This window comes from Vigna unguiculata, chromosome 5 (genome assembly GCF_004118075.2).
Source record: "Vigna unguiculata cultivar IT97K-499-35 chromosome 5, ASM411807v1, whole genome shotgun sequence".
Lineage (NCBI taxonomy): Eukaryota > Viridiplantae > Streptophyta > Magnoliopsida > Fabales > Fabaceae > Vigna > Vigna unguiculata.
In genome coordinates, this window is record NC_040283.1 from 39,854,903 (window position 1) to 39,877,063 (window position 22,161).

At 31.7% G+C, this 22,161-nt stretch overlaps 1 protein-coding gene across 1 annotated transcript; it reads right to left on the reverse strand.

The window, feature by feature from the left end:
• Positions 1-13,617: 13,617 nt before the first annotated feature.
• LOC114183865 (protein LIGHT-DEPENDENT SHORT HYPOCOTYLS 10-like) lies at positions 13,618-16,982 on the reverse strand. Its single transcript, XM_028071025.1, has 2 exons — positions 16,294-16,982; positions 13,618-13,840 (listed from the first exon to the last, which is right to left on the reverse strand). The coding sequence occupies exon 1, from the start codon at positions 16,821-16,823 to the stop codon at positions 16,320-16,322; it is 504 nt and encodes a 167-aa protein (XP_027926826.1). The 5' UTR covers positions 16,824-16,982; the 3' UTR covers positions 13,618-13,840; positions 16,294-16,319.
• Between the last annotated feature and the right edge of the window lie 5,179 nt (positions 16,983-22,161).

The window sequence follows — 22,161 nt, forward strand, 5'->3', positions numbered from 1 at the left end:
TCTCATATTCGGTTTTTTTTTTAAAGGTGAAAATTGGTTGTTAATATTCCATGTTATACTTTTCATTTTGCTATACTACATTACATTTCTTTATTTAAGAAAACCTCTTAAATATTGTTCGGATAATTTTTTAAAAAATATTTATAAAAAATGTAAAATATAGCAAGTTTTTTTTAAAACTAAAGTAAATTTATTTTTCTGTCTTTTCTAAAAGTATTATAGAAGATGATTTTGGTTTGAGATAAGCATAATTTATTTATTTTATTTTTTAACTAGTATGAATGGAAAAAAAAATTATCTAAATAAAGTCTCAATCATGTTATTTCACGTCTTTCTATATTTTATTTTATTTACATTCATATTTGAAGATAGTTTCGTCTTTTGATGTTGATGCATGACATTGTTGATTATTTAACTATTGCTTTTGAGAGTCATTCAATTGAGGGTTTCAGAATTTAAACTCTCAATTTCTTTTAAATTTTTATGTTTGAAATATCATTTAATTATTAAAACTCGCCTTGCTACCAAAACTACACAACTAAAATTATACATTCCAAAAATCTTATTCTTTAAAACAATGTCTTTAAATTTATTTACATTAACTTCGTAAAAATAATTTAAAAGTAAAAGAAAAAATTGCTTTAAAATTTGATATTGAGTAATTTTTGAAAAATAATTGTAAAGGCTTCTACTATTTTATTTTAAAGTACAATTTCCTATGATTTAAATTTCTTAAGTTATATAGTAATCGAATTATTTGTTAAATCAAATGTTAATGTTTTCAATTGCATTCGTGACCTAATTGCTCTGAGAATTTTTTTTTTAGAAATTTAATTGCATGGGTGTGATTTATAAATTTATATAAATTTTAATTAGTTGATATTTCATCAATTTCATTTAATTTAATATATGATATAGTTTGCTCATAGAACAAAAATAGTCATAAGATTATACAATTATAAATATTTTATTATCTAAGTTTTGACAAGAATTAACTAGTTTATTCCAACTATTTATTTTAACTCGTCTTTACTAACTCTATCATTACTTATACCTTTTGAACAATTGGTGATTTCATGTACGTGGAATTAGAAGACCAATGATGAGTGAAGTAAGAGTTCTGTTCTTTTAGATAACAGATTGTTGGAGAATCACTTCCTGCACCTCAACATTGGAGATGCTGTTAAATAGGACCACTACATTGTCCTATGGCTAAACATAAGACAAAACAAAAGCCCATAACTAAGACCAAGTTCCTCATTTCACCCTTAAAACTCTACAATTAACAATAATGAAAATATTCTTACATTTATATATTACATTAATCTTGAAGTAATGATGCAAAAGTATATAATACTAACTAAAGATTAAAATCTAATTAAAATTAAATTATGTATCTTTTATTGTCTTTTCTTTCCGTGTCACAGTTGTATATTTTCTCATCTTACTTTTATGTTTTAAGAATAAAATAAAATCAATAATTTAAATTTTATATTTATTAATAATTATATTTTCCTATTTTTATTTATTTTCTTCACATTCGTATTCAATTTTTAACATAAGCAACTCGTCGTTGGACCAACATAGTTCATCTTGAACTATATTTTTGCAATAGACGCCAACCACCATTGAAACTAACATTTTCGTGTTCTCTTTTGGTGTGCTATAATAGGTTCTAAATATTTTGCATTTTGTTTACTCTCATGATTTTTTGTAATTTTGCTTGTGATGTTTCTATATTGGTATTTTACTATCTGATGTGACCACGCTTATTAAAAATTGGTTGAAAACTGAAAAATTAACGAAATATTAAAAGCCAAAAGACTACCCGAAAGCTGAAAAACTAGACTAAAATTATTTAGTAAAAGTAGTTAATTATCTGTTAGTATGTTTTAGCTTTGGAAAACACAGTTGGATTAGTCTGAGATCATTTTCTAAACAATACTTTGAAGGAAAGGTTGTGATCACAAACATGGGAGATTACATCTCTCTTTCACAACTTATCTACATACCATTTACAGCAATGCACCATGTCCCATCTAATTAAGAAAAAAAATATTGGGGTGTATGTTTTCTTTTATAATTATATTTGAGAACCTAACAAATTGAATGAAAAAAACGAAGTTGAACTAATACATATGAGGAGGGATAACTAAGAAATTTATAGGAATTTTCTTCCTTTTAAGATCAGAATAGACATATTTTATAAAGTTTCTTGTGTTGTCCTTTTTATTGAGTCTCAAAATAGGTATATTAAAATTTGTGTCTATCAATATGTTTTGAAAATTCGAGACAATACAAATAAAATCAATAAAAAAATTCAAATTTCTATTATATTTGGTGTTGTGTTATGTTGTATACATGGTGTAAATATTCAATTTCGTTCGGAGTAATAAATTTATTTTCAAAAAATAAATAAATAACTTTTTTAGTTAACAGTAAATAAAAAAATATGAAACAAATTTTTTTTTAAAGATTTTCAAATTTTAATTTTAAAATAGAGAAACGAAAAATGATAAGAAAATAAGAAGGAAAAGACTCAATTTATTTTTAGTTATTACACCATTTCTCATGAGCTCAACAATCCAACCTATTTTCACCTGACTCTTTGCATTTTTTACCGTTTGTTTCTCATAGAGTAAATAGTGATAAGATTCTAATAATTAGAAGCGATATCTGTTCTAATTATTAGAATTAATATTATTGATGATTGATAGTGTACTCTGTAACACATTCCTTCCTTATATTGTTTATTACAATTAAGGCTGAGATTGAGATTATATTAGTATTGTAATGTGTATATATAAATACAGAGCTTGCCATATGAAGAGAGATCGGAAAAGGAAATATTCTCTACACTTCTTTCTTCCTCTCTCATTACCACTCACACATACACACTTCCTATTTACCTCTTTTGGGAGAAAAACAAAAATGTTAGAGAAGGAGGCAGAATAAAAAAAGATAGGAGAAAAGATAGTTATAATGTAGGAAACGAAAGGCTGAAATTGATAGAGAATAATAGCAATTGAAAAGTTTAGAAGGTTTTTTCTTTTGATTTATGCATTCCCAATTTTTCACTATATTTTGTTTTAATATTGTACATTTTTTATACCTAATTTTGGCCTTCCCTTTATGGTCATTAGTTCTCTTATTCATAATATGTTATACCAAAAATCATAAAAAAAAATATTTTCCTCATTTCTTTTTAGTGTCTGTTTGGCCATTTATGTCACATGATACCAATTTTTAAATTTTTTTCTAGAAAATATAAAAAATATAAAAGAATTAAAAATAAAAAATATTTTTCTTTGTTTACTTTTATTGTATGTTCAGCTACTCACGTCGCGTGACACTTATTTCCATATAATAAAAAATACTCAAAAAAAAACATAAAAAGATTTTCAAAATTAAAAAAAAATAAAATCACATCAATAATTTTTTTAAATGTTCATTAAGAACTACGTGATCATTGATTTTCAATTATGAATGGAAATATGTATAAACGAATACAATCCTTGTCGAGCTCACCAAATAAAAATTAAACCATTTCTTAAATAGAATTTCATTTAAATTTACGTGGTCCTTTAATTCTCATTTTGAATGAAAATACATAGGAACGAAAGACATACTTGTCGCGTCCAAATTAAAAAAAAAACATTTTTTTTTGTTTCTTTTTTAACACATGTTTTCTTATTTTTGACGAAAATTAAATATTTTGAAAACCACATAATTTTTTCACATTTAATTAAAGGTACCATCTTAGGATGCATTGGCAGAACATGGTTTTATGACTAAGGGGAGCCATGGCTCCCCCAAAAGTCTTCAATTTTATTTTTTGTATGTATTTAATTATATTATATTATATTATATATATATATATATATTATAGATTATTATTATATATATATATATATATTAAGTTTTGAAAAATTGTTATCATTTTATTTATATATATTATTTATTTATGTATTTTTATTGTTTAAAAAATAAAATAAAAATCAATTTGATAGATGCTCGTTAATAAAAAGGAATAAGATTTTGTCTTTGTACATAAGGTTCTTTTTCAGTAAGTTATTAATAAACACTACAAGAAAAACGTGATTTATCTACATATATTTACATACGGATTTGAATCCGTAGGTAACGTAGGTATTACATACGGATTTTACCTATAGATGTGTAAAATTGAGTTATATACAAATTTTTTCGTAGGTAATGTAAAAAAGTATTATCTGCTGATGTTCTGTATGTAAAATTCGTATGTACATTTAGCACATTAGAGCGATAACATTTGCGAAGGACAGATCTATAGGTAATGATCCGTATGTAAGTTCAAAAAAAATTAACTACTAATTTTACATACAGATTTAGAAATAATTAAATATTAAAAATAAAAATCAATGTTTATTTTCCACTATAAAAGAAGAAACCCTAGCTAAGAAGCTCACTCACTCAAAAATCACTCTCCGAGAAAAAACTTTCACTAAGAAGCTCACTCGTTCAAAAACACTCGCGAAAAAAAAAACCCTCTCAAAGCTCACTCGAAAGTCACTTGCATAGAAGAAATCCTCTCGAAACCCACTCGAAACTCACTCGAAACCCACTTGAAGCTCATTCAAAACCACCGAATCTCCATTCTTCTCGGACTCAGTCTTCATTCTTCTCGCACTCACTTCCATTCACTCGTCGTTCAACCACATGACATCAAAACCCTAGCCTCCACTGCTTGCGCCTCCTTTGCAGTGGCCCACCCCTAGAACCATCTACACTTGAGCTCATTGCAGGTTGCTCGACTTTTGGAGCTTGCACCCTTGCGTTGCATCACGGAGCTCTCATCCCACGACCACCACTACGTCTTCTCACCTCCAGCGAAGCATCCCAAGGTTAGGGTAAACAACCCATCCGAATCCTAAACTCGATTGGGTTGCAAGTGGATAGAAAATCCATTTTTTCTCTGCGTATATTTTGGATTTTGATTGAATTCAAGAGATATAAATTTGGTCTGCTATGCTTTGTTGTTTTGAGTGGGTGGGTTGTTCTTTTGTTTCTTGTTTTTGCATTGTATAAAATGTTAAAGTAGTGATATATACATATATTTTTGCTACATAACTTATTGAATATTTTCGTTTTGGACTGTGGTTATGGCCCTTGGGGATGCTTCTTCAATTGATCTTTGTAAGCAAAATAACTAGTCCTATAGTCAAATATGGTTCCTAATTGTGTAATACAGGGTTGTAACTACTTACTAGGTTAATGTGCTTTGTCTTGCACATCTTGATGATTTGAACTTAAAGAAAAGGAATTGCTTGCATTATAAATTTTACTTTAATGGTCCAAAAATGTTCTTCATAGAAAATTTAAAATACCAAGACAAATGTGTTAGTGTAGTCGTCAAGTGATGAAGGCATGCAGGTTTCTACCGATGATTATTACCCTATTTGTTTCATAATAGAATTGAGATGGCACCTCAAATATTTCTAATATTTGTAGTAGTCTTAACCTCTTTAAAGAATGGTGCCCCTCTACTATAATAAAATCAGATAGCAGGTACTAGTTTGAGAGTTAGTAAGGAAGCCAAGGAGAAGCTTAATCATTGGTCAACAACAGGATATTGTAAAAGGAAAGATAAAAAAATAATCGGGGGAAGATATTGAAGAACAAATAGACTGAGGAATGTATTATCACAATACATCTTATAAATCAATATTAGTATTCCATTATGATTTATGTATCTTTAATTTATGATTCTTTTATTCCTATTACAATATTTTTTCCAGCTTAAGTTTTCTCCAAATTAGTATGAACCCTAATCAAGATTTATGTATAAAAAGTTTATTTATTTAATTAAAAAAATAATAATTTATGTATACAAAATTTTAATTTGGCACTCCTAAAATTTTTATCCAAGTTCCACCATTTTTAGGATGGGCATTGTAGGGTACCGACACATGGACCCCAAATCTGGTTTTTGCAAACCTTGTCTTATCTTTTCAGTTTTGCCATAGTTTTCAAGAATAAACTATGGTGTCAACTCCAAACTCTGTGTTTTCCATTTTTTTGTGTTCGACATCCCATCACGAGTTTGGTTGCGACACATAGGTTTGAGTAATGATGAGGTTCTAATGTAATAACTAATTCAAGTAAGTGCATTGGTGCGTAGTAGTATCAACAATTGTCGTATGCTCATTGATTTGTTAATATTATCCAATATTTATCTCTAGATTCAACAAAACAATGTTTGTAAATGAGTTATTGTTTATCATAAAGAGTAATCAAAGTTCAAGTTTGGAAAATTAGAATAATAGATGCATGGTGAGATTAGATTTCATTTCCCTTTATTATATTATACTATCTATGATCTTTTATACTTATTATGTCTTTTGCTTAATATTTTGAAAGTACTCTAAGGTAGATCTAGGCCCATTTCTGTAGCCTGAAAGCTAAGGATTTCAGACCCTGTGTGATTCCTCCACTCCTGATTGAATGAATCCTTATTTTATTGTGCAGGACTTTTGGATCCAGCACACCTTCTAATCATATGGAAACCTCTAGCTAGAGTTGTCAAAACGGGTAAACCGACCTGACCCAACTTGACCCACCACGAGTTGATCATTTAGTGAGCCAACCCAACGCGGTTCACTTATTAGCGAGCCAAACAAATTCGAACCCGACCCAGCCCACCACGAGTTGGTGGGTTAAACGGGTTGGCTCACGGGTTCACTTAATTAATGAAATACAATTTTTTTCCAGTCAAAACTAAATTATAATTCTAATTAAAATCTAAATAAACTTTAATACAATCCAAATACGAACCAAAATCACAAAAGTACAAATTATCTATGTGTTGGGTAAAAAAAACAACATAACATGACCCAAATGCTAAGCCTAACTTAACAAAAAACACTTGTGTGACCCTTTATTTGTGGGTTGGTGAGCCATCCTGGCTCACCACGGGTTCAACCCGGGTGAGCCGTGATAACGTTGTTTTTTACCTTTTATTGATGTTAAGTTTTGTGAATAAAATCAACTCCTACCTAACTTTTATCTTCTTTAATCCTCTAGTTTATGTTATTTTTGCATTGTTTCGTATTTTAGTTGTTTTATGTTTTTTTACTTCTAATCTCTATTATGAGTTTGTGAAATAAAACAATAGGAAGCAATTCTGGTGGAGGAAAACAAGTTAAAACTCAAGGAAGCATGATTGGACATGAAAGATTGACTTTTACACAAATACCCATGTCGAGGGGCACCAAGATCAAGTCCAGCACTGCAAACATTGAGAAAGGACTCACCTATATGTATATACTGCCTTTGACCAACCTTGGAAGGCCAAAAAATGACCATTGGGCATCAGGGTCACTCGCTGGGCGAGCTGGTAGCTCGCTGGGCGAAAATGACAGACCAGAAGTGCAGTAATTGAGTCGCTGGGCGAGGTTGCATGTCCAAGAACGTCGATTTTATGCCTCGCTGGGCGAGTGTGAAGCCGCTGGGCGAGAATATCGACCCCAATACACGAATATGGTTATTTAATCATGTTTCTACGAGAGTATTAGGGGATTCCTAATTTTTTACGAATAGAAACACCTTGGGTGCTTGGGAGAGACTCTTGGAGGCTATTAGGGGTGTTGGGAAACTCTCCCTTCTCCTTCTTGAGTCTCCTTCCTCATCCATGGAGGTTTTACACCTTTTGGATTGGAGAGGATGATGGGCTATGAAATTGAAGGCGGAGATGCGAATGGGAGGCGCAATTGAACCATGAGCAGTATTCAAGAACCTTGGAAGAGGGATTGTTTCTACTTTATGGTTCCAATTTCTTCCCTATTCTTCAATTTTGTAAAACCCTAGGTTCTCCACCATGGAGAGCAATTTCTATTTGTTGAGATTAGATGTAAAACATTGAATTCTTGTGTTGTTAATTTATATGTTTTTCCAATTCATGTTAGTATTTGATTTCCATGCTTAATGCTTGTTGTGGTTTAATCACCCATGCTTGATTTGTGATTCTTGAGGTGTTGGGAAACATCTTTAGAATCTAGATTTGAAATTAAATACCTAATGGATGCTTGTATCTAGGAATAGAACTTGGTTCATTAGTAATTTTAGATTCTTGAAACTAATGCATGATTTCACTTGTTGAGGATTCAAGGGATTGAAACTTGATGAGTAATCATAGGCTCAAAGGCTCTAGGAATAGGATTTGAGTATTCTTGTGAATTGATTTTAACAATAATATGGAATTGGGATAATTTAGAATGCATGAGAATGAAATGGTTGAAGTCTAATATTGACAAATTGTAAATACACTATGTTAATTTCTTGTTGCACACCAACTGTTTCATAAAATACAAAAAGAGTTTCCATTGTGTTTGTGTGAACTTTGTATCTAATTGAGTCGTGAATTGCGAAAGTTGTCATGCGTTGCACAAGTCCCTTGGGAGATAACGATAAAATACTTATTACTTGCTATGTGTGACTGATGCACTTGCCATGTTGGTTTTTCACTAACAAGCCGGGTTCTAGGTGAGTCGAGTCAAAAATCAACCCGTATTGAAATTTGTAAAAAATTTTAACCCAACACGGCCTGAACCCGTGGTGAGCCGGGTTGGCTCGCGGGTTCCAATCCATTTTGACAGGTCTACCTCTAGCAAGAGTTTGAGTGCACCATCGTTTGAGATTAGTCTTCCAACCTAATCCAAACCAGTGGAATAAATGAGTTATCAATTCAAAACCAAAAACTATTGAAACAAAATACAAATAAAAATTAAAAGAGTACTACTGCAGAAAATCAAGGTTAATTACATCCAACTTCCCACAAGAGAGTTTAGTCATTCATGATATTATACTTATTACAAAGAGAAAGTGTCTAAAGCTATGAAAATTGCATGATGAAAACAGAGGTAGGGCCTTGTTTTAGAGTTTATTGGCAATGCTCAACCTTGTCTTTAGCGCTCAGCCACAAAGGGTTTCCTCATAGGTGGGTGTTCTTCTCATAACAACCATTTGTCCTAGTGCTCAACACTCTTGAGTTGTACTTCCTATAGGAAAGTTTTCTTGGTTGTTCAACCTCATGTATTGGTGCTCCAACTTCCCTTGCAAAAAGGGTTTCCCCGTGTGGCTCAACTCCTATTTTTTGTGCTCAGCCAAAAACTCGAAATATGTTGTTGTGTCTTCTCTACTTTCATGGTTCAATGCGAGTAATGGTGGCTCAACTACATACTTAATATTTCTCTCATATTCACTGCAAAACAGAAAAATATCACTAAAATTTAGAAAACTTCAATTCTTTATGTACCTCATTTTGTATCTTAAGTAAAAAAGGAATGTTTTTCCTATTGAAATAATCATCTGACCATGTCTAAATTGATATGAAATTTAAGATATCTCCTAGATAGTTATCAAGTAACATTAGTATTCCTTGTACAATTTTATTCTTTTGCAAATATATATATAAAAAAAGGGTAAGAAAAAAGTGAGAGGAAAGGAATTAATGTACATTAGAAGAATTTTAGAATTAGTGGGTGTGATGAAAGAATAGGAAGCAGAATTAAAGCAGTGGTAGGTTGTTTCAATATTGTCTTCTCCATGCATGTGAGGGATCAACCTACACCAACACACACAACAAAGAACACCGTCTTAAAAAGGTGAGCTGCTCATTTATAAGATGAAAATATAGCACCTCATGTGACCCTTAATTTTTCCTTAGTCTATTTATCATACTAAGATATATCCTCACCTAAAACATTTATTAACAATATTTTCAAATATAAAAATTATATTTTATTTGTCTGGGTGATCACCAAAATAAATAATTATCTTTTATATATTTATTTCAAAAACAAAAATCCTCATTGAACTTATTAGAATCATACCTAAATTTTCTAAAATTTAATATAAATGGAATAGAATGTGTTATAGGAACTTAGAAGAGTCTATTTTTATAATTATAATTTATATTTAAAGTAATTGTATTTTTTTATAATGTTATTTTTATATATAAATTAAATTTTAGGTAATACTTGTGTTAAAATTTATTCCGCATTATAATTTAAAAAATATAGTGTTTCTCAAAAAAATATATCGTACTAATGCATAAATTCGTACAAGTTATTTTTTATAAAGGTTGGAACACCTTTAAGTGTTCTTTTTTTTTATTTAATTTTATTTTTTATTGATAAAAAAAAACATCGTATTAAAACCAAAAAATAAATAAAACAAAAACTAAGAAAGTGTATCACTTAAATTGATAACTCAAAATGATACAGCATTAAAATGATAATCCAAATATCATAATCACAAATAGTATTTAAACACCACTAGTGCAATTTTGGCCTTTTAACTCGCGTTATAGGCCTCGGTTGTCGCGCAACCGAAGCATAAAATGGCGCGGTGAGAATTTTGTAATTTTTTTCAACTTTTATGCCTCGGTTCATTAGAAAACCGGTGCCAAAAGGTCTAATATGCCTCGGTTTTGAAGACTCGAAGCCTAAAAGTTGGCTAATATTTCAAAAATGTCATTATAGTAGTGACATTTGGCCTCGGTTGGAATTGAACCGCTGCCAAAAACTGTTTTTTACCTCGGTTAAAATTGAACCGAGGCCAAAAACCAGTTTTCTGCCTCAGGTGGAACTGAACCGCTGCCAAAAACCAGTTTTCTGCCTCGGTTAAAAATTGAACCGAGGCCAAAAGGTTCATTAGGGTTCAAAAATCGCGAATCACTTTTTTCCTCTTCTTCCTCGCGTGCGCGTTCTCTCTCTCAGCCACCCACCTTCATTGCTACTGTTGCACTCCGACCACTCACAACTACTAGACGTTTGGCTCATTCGTGTTCTGGCTTGGCGAAGTGCGATTTGGGGCTCGCGAAGTGGACATCAGTTCGTTGTGTTACAGGTGCGTGGTAGATTGGTGTTGTGCGTGGATGGAGATCTGTGATTTGCTGCAGATGGTTGATTTTGGTTTGCATTTATGCAAGTGTGATGTTCACATTTTTGTGTATGAAGAACATGGTGGTTGCACGATTCAAAAATTGCTCTTACGATGAAGGAGAAGACTATAGTGGCTACAGATCTTTCGTTTTGTGTTTCAGATCTGGCGGTGGTTGACGAAGTTGTGGTGTAACCATGGTGACTACCTAGGGTTTCTGGTGGAGAAGATGGGCAGAGAAGCACATATGGCCTCGGTTCTCAGCAGAACCGAGGCAGAATATGGAGCTTCTGCTTCGGTTGAGACCCGAGGCAAAAAGTTAACCTTTTTGGCCTCGTCCTAATATGCCTCGGTTCTAGAACCGGGGCAAAATGACAAAAATAACCGCTGCCAAAAGCCCTTTCTGCACTAGTGCACTAAGGTTTTCTGAATTTTACCAATTTGAAACCCAGTCCATGAAAATAACATTATTTAAGTTAATTATGGCAATTGAAATATTATCCCTAATCTAAGTCTAAAAGGAATAACGATTTCAATTTTTTCAAAGAATCGCAACACTTTATTTTTAAACAGTGTTTTAAAGTGTTGAAGGACAAAAATATATTTAAATTATTTTTGTTTTGAACTTTTAAACGATATGGAATGTATTAGAAGAAGCTACAAGTTAAGATTTAAGGGAAATTAAGGGAAAAAAAGTTTCAATTCCTTAGAAGAATGATTATTTGTATTTGAAGCCTCGCTTTAATTCTTACATACTCCACCAATATTTCAACTTCATGTCCATTAATATAATATCATTAAGAATGACCACTATATTTGAGATATTATTTTTTGAACGCAAAACTCCACAATTTTATCCTTAAAAACATGTAAAAAAATATTTACTTAAATCATTCTTAGCTTTAACTCTTGAATAATATGAACTATTAGATATACCGAAAGAATAATATGAACTATTAGATATATTGAAATAAACACTTAAGAAACTCTACAAAATTTTAACCAATAGTTTTTTGTTAAACTAAGAAAATAAAGGATTACTTCCTATGCGAATATATTATTTTGGATGGAATAGAATAAATATTGAAAACATAGAACTTATATTATTATGTGTTATTAACTACTGTGATGACTTTGAAAACATACAAATCATGGTCTGTGACTGACCATGCATAATTTGATTTTTGAGGATGTAGTGTGATTATAGGTTATAATAGTTAAGGGGTTTAAACCAACATATTCAATGTTTTTATCATATATTATTTCTTTTGTATGATTCGTTCTGGTACCTTCTAAGTATTTTATATTTTGTCATCCATACTTTGAAATATTATACATTATCTTAAAAGTCATATCACAATAATGTATATAATTAAATAGCAGTGTAAAATAACTTTACACATTATAAGTATATAGTTTAACATATTATAAATCTATATATCTATTAGAAGTTAATTTTTACGCTTAAAACATTTTTTAAACAAAACTAACAGTTTAATTAGAAGTTAATTTGTTGTTCTTAAAACACCTTTAAAAACAATTGAAGTTAATTATTATTCTTAAATCATTTTCTAAACAATCTGGATTCCATGACTTACACTAAATAAAAAACCTCCCACGTTCAATTGTACAACTTTATTTCTTAAAAGTGAATTTGTCTCAAGAAATTGAAAAGGTCAGAGAATATATACATAGATACATGAATTGCAATCATTATTGCAACTTGCTTGTCTCTCCATCTTTTCATATTAAAAATATTGAAGATGAAAAAAAAAACTAATTACTAGTTAAACTTATTTCAACATTGACCAGAAAATAATTATTAACTCTTATTAAATGGAAAAATTACCACAAATATATATTCATCATCCAACCAGTATTTCACTTTCTTTTAAGACAAATTGAAGGTATCGGACAAAAAAAAGACGAAAAAGAGTAAATTAAGTGAATACCTATTTAATGCATATTTTAAATATTTGATTCTTTAATTTTTAAGTAAAAGGCAAATACATTTACAATAAACAAAAAGTATTGACCAACGACATGTTTCAATCACTGACATTTAAGATATTTACCTACATATTGCAAATTATAAACTATAAGTAAAACTCATTAAAATATGGAAGAACCTAATCAAATTTTGGTTTTCAATTTTTAATCAATAATACTATTAAGTAAAACTATATAAAAGTATATGTTACTATTTTTCCAAACCAAAATATCCACATTCACGAAGTACTTACAATTAATTAATGTGTGTGTTCCTTTATCTTTATGTGAAAATTAATATTCTTTTATATGGAAACAAAAAATTATTAAGTAACCAAGTACGATGTCTTACAGGGCAATTTTATTAGGACGTTAAAAAGGAAAAAAAATGTTACATGATCCATGCATCAATTACAAATAAAAATTGATTAGTGAAAATATTAGCATAAATTTCAGACCTTGCATATATACTCCAATTTTACTATTAGAACTAAACAGCTGTCTAGGCAAAAAGATTAATTATGAGAATTTTTCTGTAATCAATCACAAAAGACAAATGCATCAATAACATTAGAAAATGAGTTTGAGAAAGACTTTGTTTCTTACATTGATGACAAGAAAGCAAAGGATATACACTCACCATTTGGAAGAGCATAGAACCCAATTAATGAAAATACCTAACCATTTTTCAATCACCAATTCCAAAAGTACATGACAAAATATAACTATATATGTATATATGCAACTGAATAGTTTGAAGACAAACAAAAGCATAAGTCATATATATTTAATGAGTATGTTGTTCATTACGCTAGGATCTTACAAATTCCCCAGAAAAACAAAACACAACAAATTATCGACCGAAATAGAAACCGAACCTCCAATGCCTTTGAAAAAAGGATCTCCAGATTTCATTGTATGCTACATTATCCTGCAAGGAGATACATAACCATGGCTTAATATATATAAAAGCAGAAAAAAAATGGTGTGACTCAGTTATTTCATCTGTCATGAGAAGAATAATATGAGAAATGCTGAAATGAGTCTTTCAATTAGAACAATTAATGATGTTTCGTACATTGTGTTAATTATTACTAGTGTTTAATTAACAAAAAACAATAAAATACTGTGAAAGATTAATGCTGCAGGAGATGCTTTATGGGCCATAATAACTGCTTTTGTTTGTTCTGAGGCATATATCATTTCTGAAGTTAAAGATTTCAAAAGAGATATGCATACCCTACACGGGTCCGTAACAAAAAAAAAAACCTAGTAATTCCTCAAATAATTCACACACGATGTACATTACCAGGCAACAATCTGTTTGATGAAGTTCTTACTCTCACCTTAATTGAATATTTATTGAAAAGAATGTTATGTTTCTTTCAGAAATGAAAATAGTTATCGAGAGAAAGTGGAAATATATAGTACCAACTTGGTAGGGAAAGCTGATTAAAAGAAAAAGCTTACCAATATTCTAAATTAACTGGTTCATAATTATGACTTATGGATGGGGAATAGAAAAAGAATGAAGGTAGGGAAAGATCTGATGCACCAACAAATGTTTTTGATGAAGGAAACAGAAGTGTAAAAATCTGATACTATATCATAAAAAAGTCTCAGATTCCCAACAAAAAAAGCTGCCGACAAATAGTTTTCACATACTTGGATCATAATACGTACAAGGAAAACCCTAACTTGCCACCAGCTGCCACACACTGACACACACTGTGCAGACAAACAGCCGTACAAACTGAATATTCCCTTGATCTTTGCTATTAGCCACACATGATTTTCTGTATCAGTGTTGTATTATAGGAAGCATTATATATGCTTAAAGAAACCCTAACCCAAGTTTTACGTAGTTCAATAATCTAGATATGCATAATTTAAAGGCTCAAAGAGTGGTGTTTGCAGTAAGTTTTACGTGTGTGAATGGAATAATCACTTCAAACCAAGAACTTGTCTTCAATGTCTAATATATATATATATATATATATATATATAATCTACTGGTAGTGCAGATAAAAAAGAAAAAAGAGAAAAGAAAGCTTCTCGTTCAAATTGCTGTATGAAGTTGTATTTAAATTAATGAACAACCGACAAGAACATGTGAGGTGATGGGAGGAACACAAAGCTCGACCATTTGCCTAACCAAACAATAATGAGTTTATTAAAATTATACACATGATGACTAATAACATTGTGAAGAAGAATATATAGGTACTGTTCCACAGAATCAGAGGCTAGACAACATGATCTAACCAGGGTACGTTTTCGACAGAAGTTACATGTTTCCATTTTCTATTCTCTTACATGTCTCTCTCCAATATATAACATTCTTTATCATATACTAATTTGTTATTTATTTATTTATTTATTTTTACTAAAGTGTTAAATTTCTATTAAGGGACAGGAAAGGAAAGGAGACACATACAAAGAAGACAGAATATTTGAATCCGTACTTGACATGGTAATAAAACAAAGTGGAGAAAAAAGACATGTATATCCAGTCACCCTTTGCATGGAAAGATCTTCTACATCAAAGATAGCAATAAGTGGGGCATATGGAGGTGAGGATGGTGGGAAATGTTTAAGGTTAACATAACATTAATTAAATAATTAGCGTCAGATTTCTCCAACATTTACTCAAAGAGAGATTCCACACAATCATGACTTTGTTAGTATTAAATTCTGAATTACAAAAGCGTTACAAAAAGCATGCATTTTCTATAATTATTTGTTACAAACTATATATTAATGTTGAGTAGAACCTTAATTAACAGTTGAATTAAAAAAAAAAACTTAATTAATCAAATGCTTTTAATCATTGGTTTAGTCTATGTGCAGGAACTGAATAGAGAAACCAAGCATTTCACTTTGAACATTCATGGGACATAAAATCTGCAGAATCTTAAAAAGGGCAAAATTTAAGGGAAAGGTATAAGATGCAAATAACAAACATTTAATTGAAGTTATGCAGACCACAAATATTTTTCCAGAACAATTCCATGTCAGCGGGTACCTGAGGGGTTTAACACAATCTTTACAGTTTTAATATCAGCACACGTTTGCAACCTAATGAACTGATAACATTGTTAATAGTTTCTTTCGTGGGTAAGTAATATTATTATTATACCAACCCAATGTTTCATAAACTGATTAAATAAAAGTGAAAATCTTGGTTTATATGATGAAGATTTGCTATCTGATCTCTCTATATTTGACAGCAACTGTGTAAACATAGTACTTTCTGATACACTGATGTTTTAATGAACAAGATCAGATGCTCCTAGATTGAATTCCACATTAGGTTACACAGTTATACATGACAAAACTAGATGGTAAAGCAGCACATTGAGTGTGAATGAATGAATGAATTACCATGATGATGATGATGATGATGATGATCAAGAGAAGTGGATGGTGGAGGTTGATTCATCATTTGGCTTGGTTTGATTTGTGCCCTTCTTTTTCTTCTTGTAAGGGATACCTCTGGCCTTAGCTTGGCACTCTCGAACCTCTTTGAGATAGACACGGATGGAGCCAGAAGCAAAAGGGTTAGTCTCTGGGGAGCCACCATTTTCCTCATAAGCAGCCCTGAGCCTCCCTATGAGAGCATCAAGGCTTCCCCAAGCCTGTCTAAGGGGGCATGTGCAGGGTGCTGGAGGTTCTGGCTGCCCATAGAACATGCAACCTTGAAGATGAACCTTAGTTTTCCCAAACTGGTCCAGATACCTTAGAAAATCCAAAACATGGTTGCAATTGCACTGAGACAGTGGAACTGGTGGTCTCTGATTCTTCAAATACTGCCCAAAAGTGTTCCAATCCCTTCTCTTCTGAGACTCATAGCGGCTAAGTGTCCCTGTCGGAGAGCTTGATCCTTCTCCCAAATCCTTCCCACTTGAAGACATTTCTGCTGCTGAAATGGTGAAGATGATGAATTGGGTTTTCTAAATTAACCAAAGGGAAGGGAAAAGGGGATGTGAAAGCTTGGTGAAATGAATAGGGAGAGAGCAATGTCATTGGGCTAATGAGTAGACATTTTATGGGCCATCTTAGTTGCTTTCTACTCATCTTTTTCTTCTCTCTTTCATATTTATACTCTCTTTTTTTAATAGCGACCTTACCATTTAACTATACATTTTTCCTGTAATCAAACAATTATTGTTTGCCATTTCTCAACACGCATCAACCTTATCACCTTATTATCAATCTCACTTAACATTATTGCCCTAACTATATATATTTATCAATCCATTAATAGGACTAGCTAGCTTCTATAACCCAACTTTCTTTATTTTATTTTCCTACATCGATACAACTCAATATACAAAAAGGGTGTAATCTTTTATCAGAAGGAGGTGTTTGGTGCCCAATTTTCTTTATTTTCCTTTTTCTTTTTGACCAAAGTTATCATAGGACTTTTTATTTCCCCTTTTTAATTAATCAATGTTATTATATGGTTAACCTGTATAGTTGACACTCTTTTCTTCTATCCACACCATATCTAGTTATACAGTAATATCAAACTAATCTATTTGTAGTGTAAACATTGTGGAAATGAGTTTTATATATTTTCTATACAGGGCAAATAGAATTTTCACTTAATAATAAGGGATAAGCAGTATTTTCCTCATACATACACGACAATGTGTGCCAAGTCTGAATTCATACATGTACGTGTTAACTATACTTGTATTTCAAGTTTATATAATATTTATATATATATATATATATATAGAGAGAGAGAGAGAGAGAGAGAGAGGGAGCATGATTTTTGTACAAAGAGTCTGCAGTGTTGACGTTTGAGGCCACTGTGATGGTTGTCGTTGTCTAAATGAGTGTTGGAATAAGCACACAAACCCTAGAGTAGCTACATTATTGGGTGTGAAAGAAAATATTATATGAAATAGTTATGTAGTCAGACAAAACAAACACAGCAATGACAGAGATAGATGTGCTTAGAGCCATGATAAGGAGAAAGAACCAAAAGATACAGAAAAGTTAATGTGGAAATTTATAAGTGGAATTTGTGTTTTACACATTGTTTGTGCAAGTATCACTGTTCATTCTATAGATTATAATTACCGCAAGAAAAGTAATCTACATATACTATACACTGTATTAACCAGGAACCTTTTCCAGAAACAGTTCTTATACCATGTTTTTTGGGACAGTTCTCTGGGATATTGCATCACACAAGATATTTGGCCGTACATCTTTTAGCACGCAAGATCTTTTCTGTATTCTGTTCTGTTCTTTTCTTTTCTTTTTTTCCTTTTCTCGTAAAATATAGTTTCAACAGTATTAAAAGCTCAAGTGGTTAATAAAAATAGTTTTTTGCATAATTTTTTAGTGAATCCTTTTTAGAAGATTCATCTGGATTTCTCACTATCGATTTTCAGGTGATTTACCACAAACACAACATCACTTATGACATAAATTCAATCTATATAAAATGATATTATATTTAATTTAAAACTTTAAAATAATATATTTATAAATTTTTCTTCTTTTGATTTTAGTATTTGTAACAATGTTTTTTCTCAATTATTTTAGTTAATGGGTACCAATATTAATTAAAAAGAGTTTAGTTTCACATTAATATCATTAGAGGATGATAAATTGACACAATGTCATGAGCTCAACTCCTTTGCTAACAAAATATTAATAATTATTATTTATCGATAAAAAAAATTATCACTCTCTGACAACATTAATGCGATTATAATGAAAGGGACCTTCTATAACTCATCTAATGAAAATAAGGACATCCGTTCCTTCTAATAAATATGGAAATAATATTAAGTAAAAAAATTGAGAGAAAATATTGAACAATTTTATAAATATTGGGATAAAAAAATTATTAAGTTATTTTCTTTCTTATACATTATTTCATTTTTTTATTTTTGTTAATATGATACTTAGACTCGTATTTAGATCTCTAACTGTAAGGTCCACTTATATTTTTGTCCTAATGTTTAAGGGTTGTCCCAATCAGTTGGGTCTAGGACAGATCCATAGGCTATCCAAACCCCTAAACAGCCCTAACACTCTCATTTCTCTACACTTTTTAGAAATCATTTTTCCTCATTCTCTTTTAGAAACTTCAACCGTGCTCTGCTAGGGTTTGGTCCCAACTCTCGATCAAGCAAGTTCATGCTTTTTCTACTCACGTAAGTTATTTTCAGTTCATACTCTTCTCCTTTGGTTTGATTTTCGTGATTCTAGTTACGGTTCACAATAGTAATCACGTGTTTTATCTCCTCCACTATTTCCAGCTCTCGAATCTTCTTCGGGAGCTATCGTACTTATTTGCTTAGGTGTCGGGGTATTTTGCTAGCGTTTTTCAGGTAAGGGAAAGTTATGGCTTACTTGTTTAATTCGATTTTTGCTTGCCTTGCCACTGTTTTCACAATTTTATGTGTGCTATTGTTAATGTATGGAATGCCTTATTATGTTGTTTGGCTGTGTATGTATGGCTGATGCAAGGAGAACAGTGGCGAGATCTGATGTTTTCGTCCAAGCGAGACTAGCAGAAACAGGCCTAGGTTCATACTCGAGCTCTCGCTCAGGCGGAGAACTCTCGTTTTGAGCGAGGTACTATCTCGCTCAGGCGAGAGGGGCTCACCTAAGCGAGAACTCGTGGGAGCTTGAGGCGTGTCGCTGCAGTTGTAGCCCAGGCGAGGAACCTCACCTTTGGACGAGGGGTGGTCTCGCTCAGGCGAGGAGGGCTCACCTAAGCGAGAACTCGCGAAATCAGCAGAGCTCTCTGTTGGCAGTCTCGCCTAAGCGAGGGCTCGTAGCTTAAACGAAAGACCCCTTTCGTTTGAGCGAGGGTCCATGGCTTGAGCGAGACTGGTGCAGGGATTTGCTTTGTGCCTGTTCTCCCCTCTCTTTTTGGTTGGTGATCACTTGTATGATTGTATTTCTTTATTAAGGCATGAATTGGTGAAGTATGCATGTGCTAAGTGGTTTATGGACTGGAAATAATAAGTTTGGTATGATCTTAGTATGGAATATGAATGAATGGTTGGTTATAAATGTTGACATGGAATTGGTATGAACAATGATTTTATGTTGGTTGGAGGAACATGATGTTGGTGTAGTCAGGACGTAATTTCATGATAGTTTCGTGGTGGTGTCTCATTGGTTAGAACGTAATTCCATGACTCTCTAGGTGAGATCTCATGGTGGTGCCTCATTGGTCAGGACGTAATTTCATGATTCTCTAGGTGAGATCTCATGGTGGTGCCTCATTGGTCAGGACGTAATTCCACGATGGTTGCGTGGTGGTGCCTCATGGTCAGGGTGTAATTCCATGACCCCTGTTAGTGGAAGTTCATGGTGGTGCCTCATACTTAGGACGTAATTCCACGAAGTTCGTAATTTAGTAAGAATTCAAGTAAGGATTGCATCCTGACACTCTAAAGAGTCAGTTAGTCTCATGTAGAGCGTACTGACTCAAGTGGTGAGAGTAGTAGGAGGACTTAGATATTTTAAGGCTAACCTTGTAAGTGGTAGGGTGAAACCATTGGCAATTAGCTCTACAGAGCAGTAGAGGCCGCCACAAGTGCAAGCATTCGGTGAATCCGACTAATTATATGTATCTGGATAAGTCGTGTCTTGAGTCTTAATGTATTGTTTGCGAGTCATCACATGATTGGTTGATGTATGGATCTTTGACTATGAAAATGTATACACTTGTATGATAAACTGTTTTTCTACTCTAGCTTACCTTTCTACTTGTTTGTATGTTCTATGTGTGGTTTTCTTTTCTTGCGATAATCATTGGTGTGAGCAGATGTGAGAACTCCTCGTGGTCGTCAGGGTGATGGAGACTCTGCTGCTTAGCTTTGGGATGGATTTCGTTGTCCAAGTTTCTTTTAGGGTTGTAGCCCATGTATTTGTCTGCCTCTTGGACAATTATTTTGAATATTGTCGATCTTGTACTTTGTTTTATATTGGCATCATGATATGTCTTAGTATTTCATTTTTAGTACCTTAGATAATTGTAAGGAGTGACGTTATACTCCATGACTTTGCTTCTTTTATTATTCTGCATAATATTTCATTTAATTACATTATATTTTAAATGGAACGTTAGACTAACGATTTTCTAATTTACTAATAAAAATGATTTCACTAATGTAAGGAAAGTTGAATGGAGGAATTTTTATATACTTCACAAATCTTTTTATGACTGTTCATAAAATGTTGTGATAAGATTTTATAATAAGAACAATTTAAATTTTGGTAGAAACGTAAGATCAAAGAGATTTATTGCTTGGTTTTTGTCTGCTCATAACTTTTATTATTTTGAACTCTCATAATGTTAAATAGGGACAGATATTTTACAGTGAGTCGATTATACCTGAGAAATAGTTGTTGTGAGTAGCCTTGTTCAAATTATTGAATATCATTTCAAATGAAAGCAAATAAAGATTAGGTGTGGCATGTGACACAATTCTGGAACTAATGGAGTTTTTTATTAATGCATATCAACAGATTAATTCCTTTTTGCTATGATTTATAAGAGAAGGAAGTTATAGTACACATCCATTGCATTTAGTTTATTTTATCTTAAGGGTGTACATATCAATTTGATGGAGACAACAAGCTAGCCGAGCAATCTTCTGAGATGAGGGGCCCATAATTGACGCCCTTGGTCACAAGTCAAATGCAATAACATTTCACTCATTCATTCCCTATTAAATTTACAAAACCCTCATCAATTCATTCAAAAGTAAACGGCTAAAAAACACTGTTTTCACATTTTTAATTTCCTAAAATTTTATACTAATGAAAATATATCACTAAATATCATCACGATTTTGAGATATTGTTCACTTTGGAGCACTGAGCATAAGATATAGAGCTTCATCACAATTTTATTTTTAAAAAATATTTAGAAAGTGAAAAGAAGAAAAAATATTTAAACTGTAATTGATCTTTGTCTTTAAACGATGTGAAACTATCGGATGTATTAGAAAAAAAAAACATTCTTGATGTTATTAAAAAACATGCTCAAAGAATAATGGCAAGTGACGTGTCTTTCGTCCACCATGTACATTCCAGTCCACCCAAATAAATGTCCCAATTCATAGCACCGACACATGAAACTGTAATATCAACAACGCATTAAGAAGAACACTAACTCAATTCTCCGCCAATCTTCTACACATCACCCAAACATGTATAATGCTATTCATGTTTCTAAATTAAACAAACGAATATTACTTAATTTAT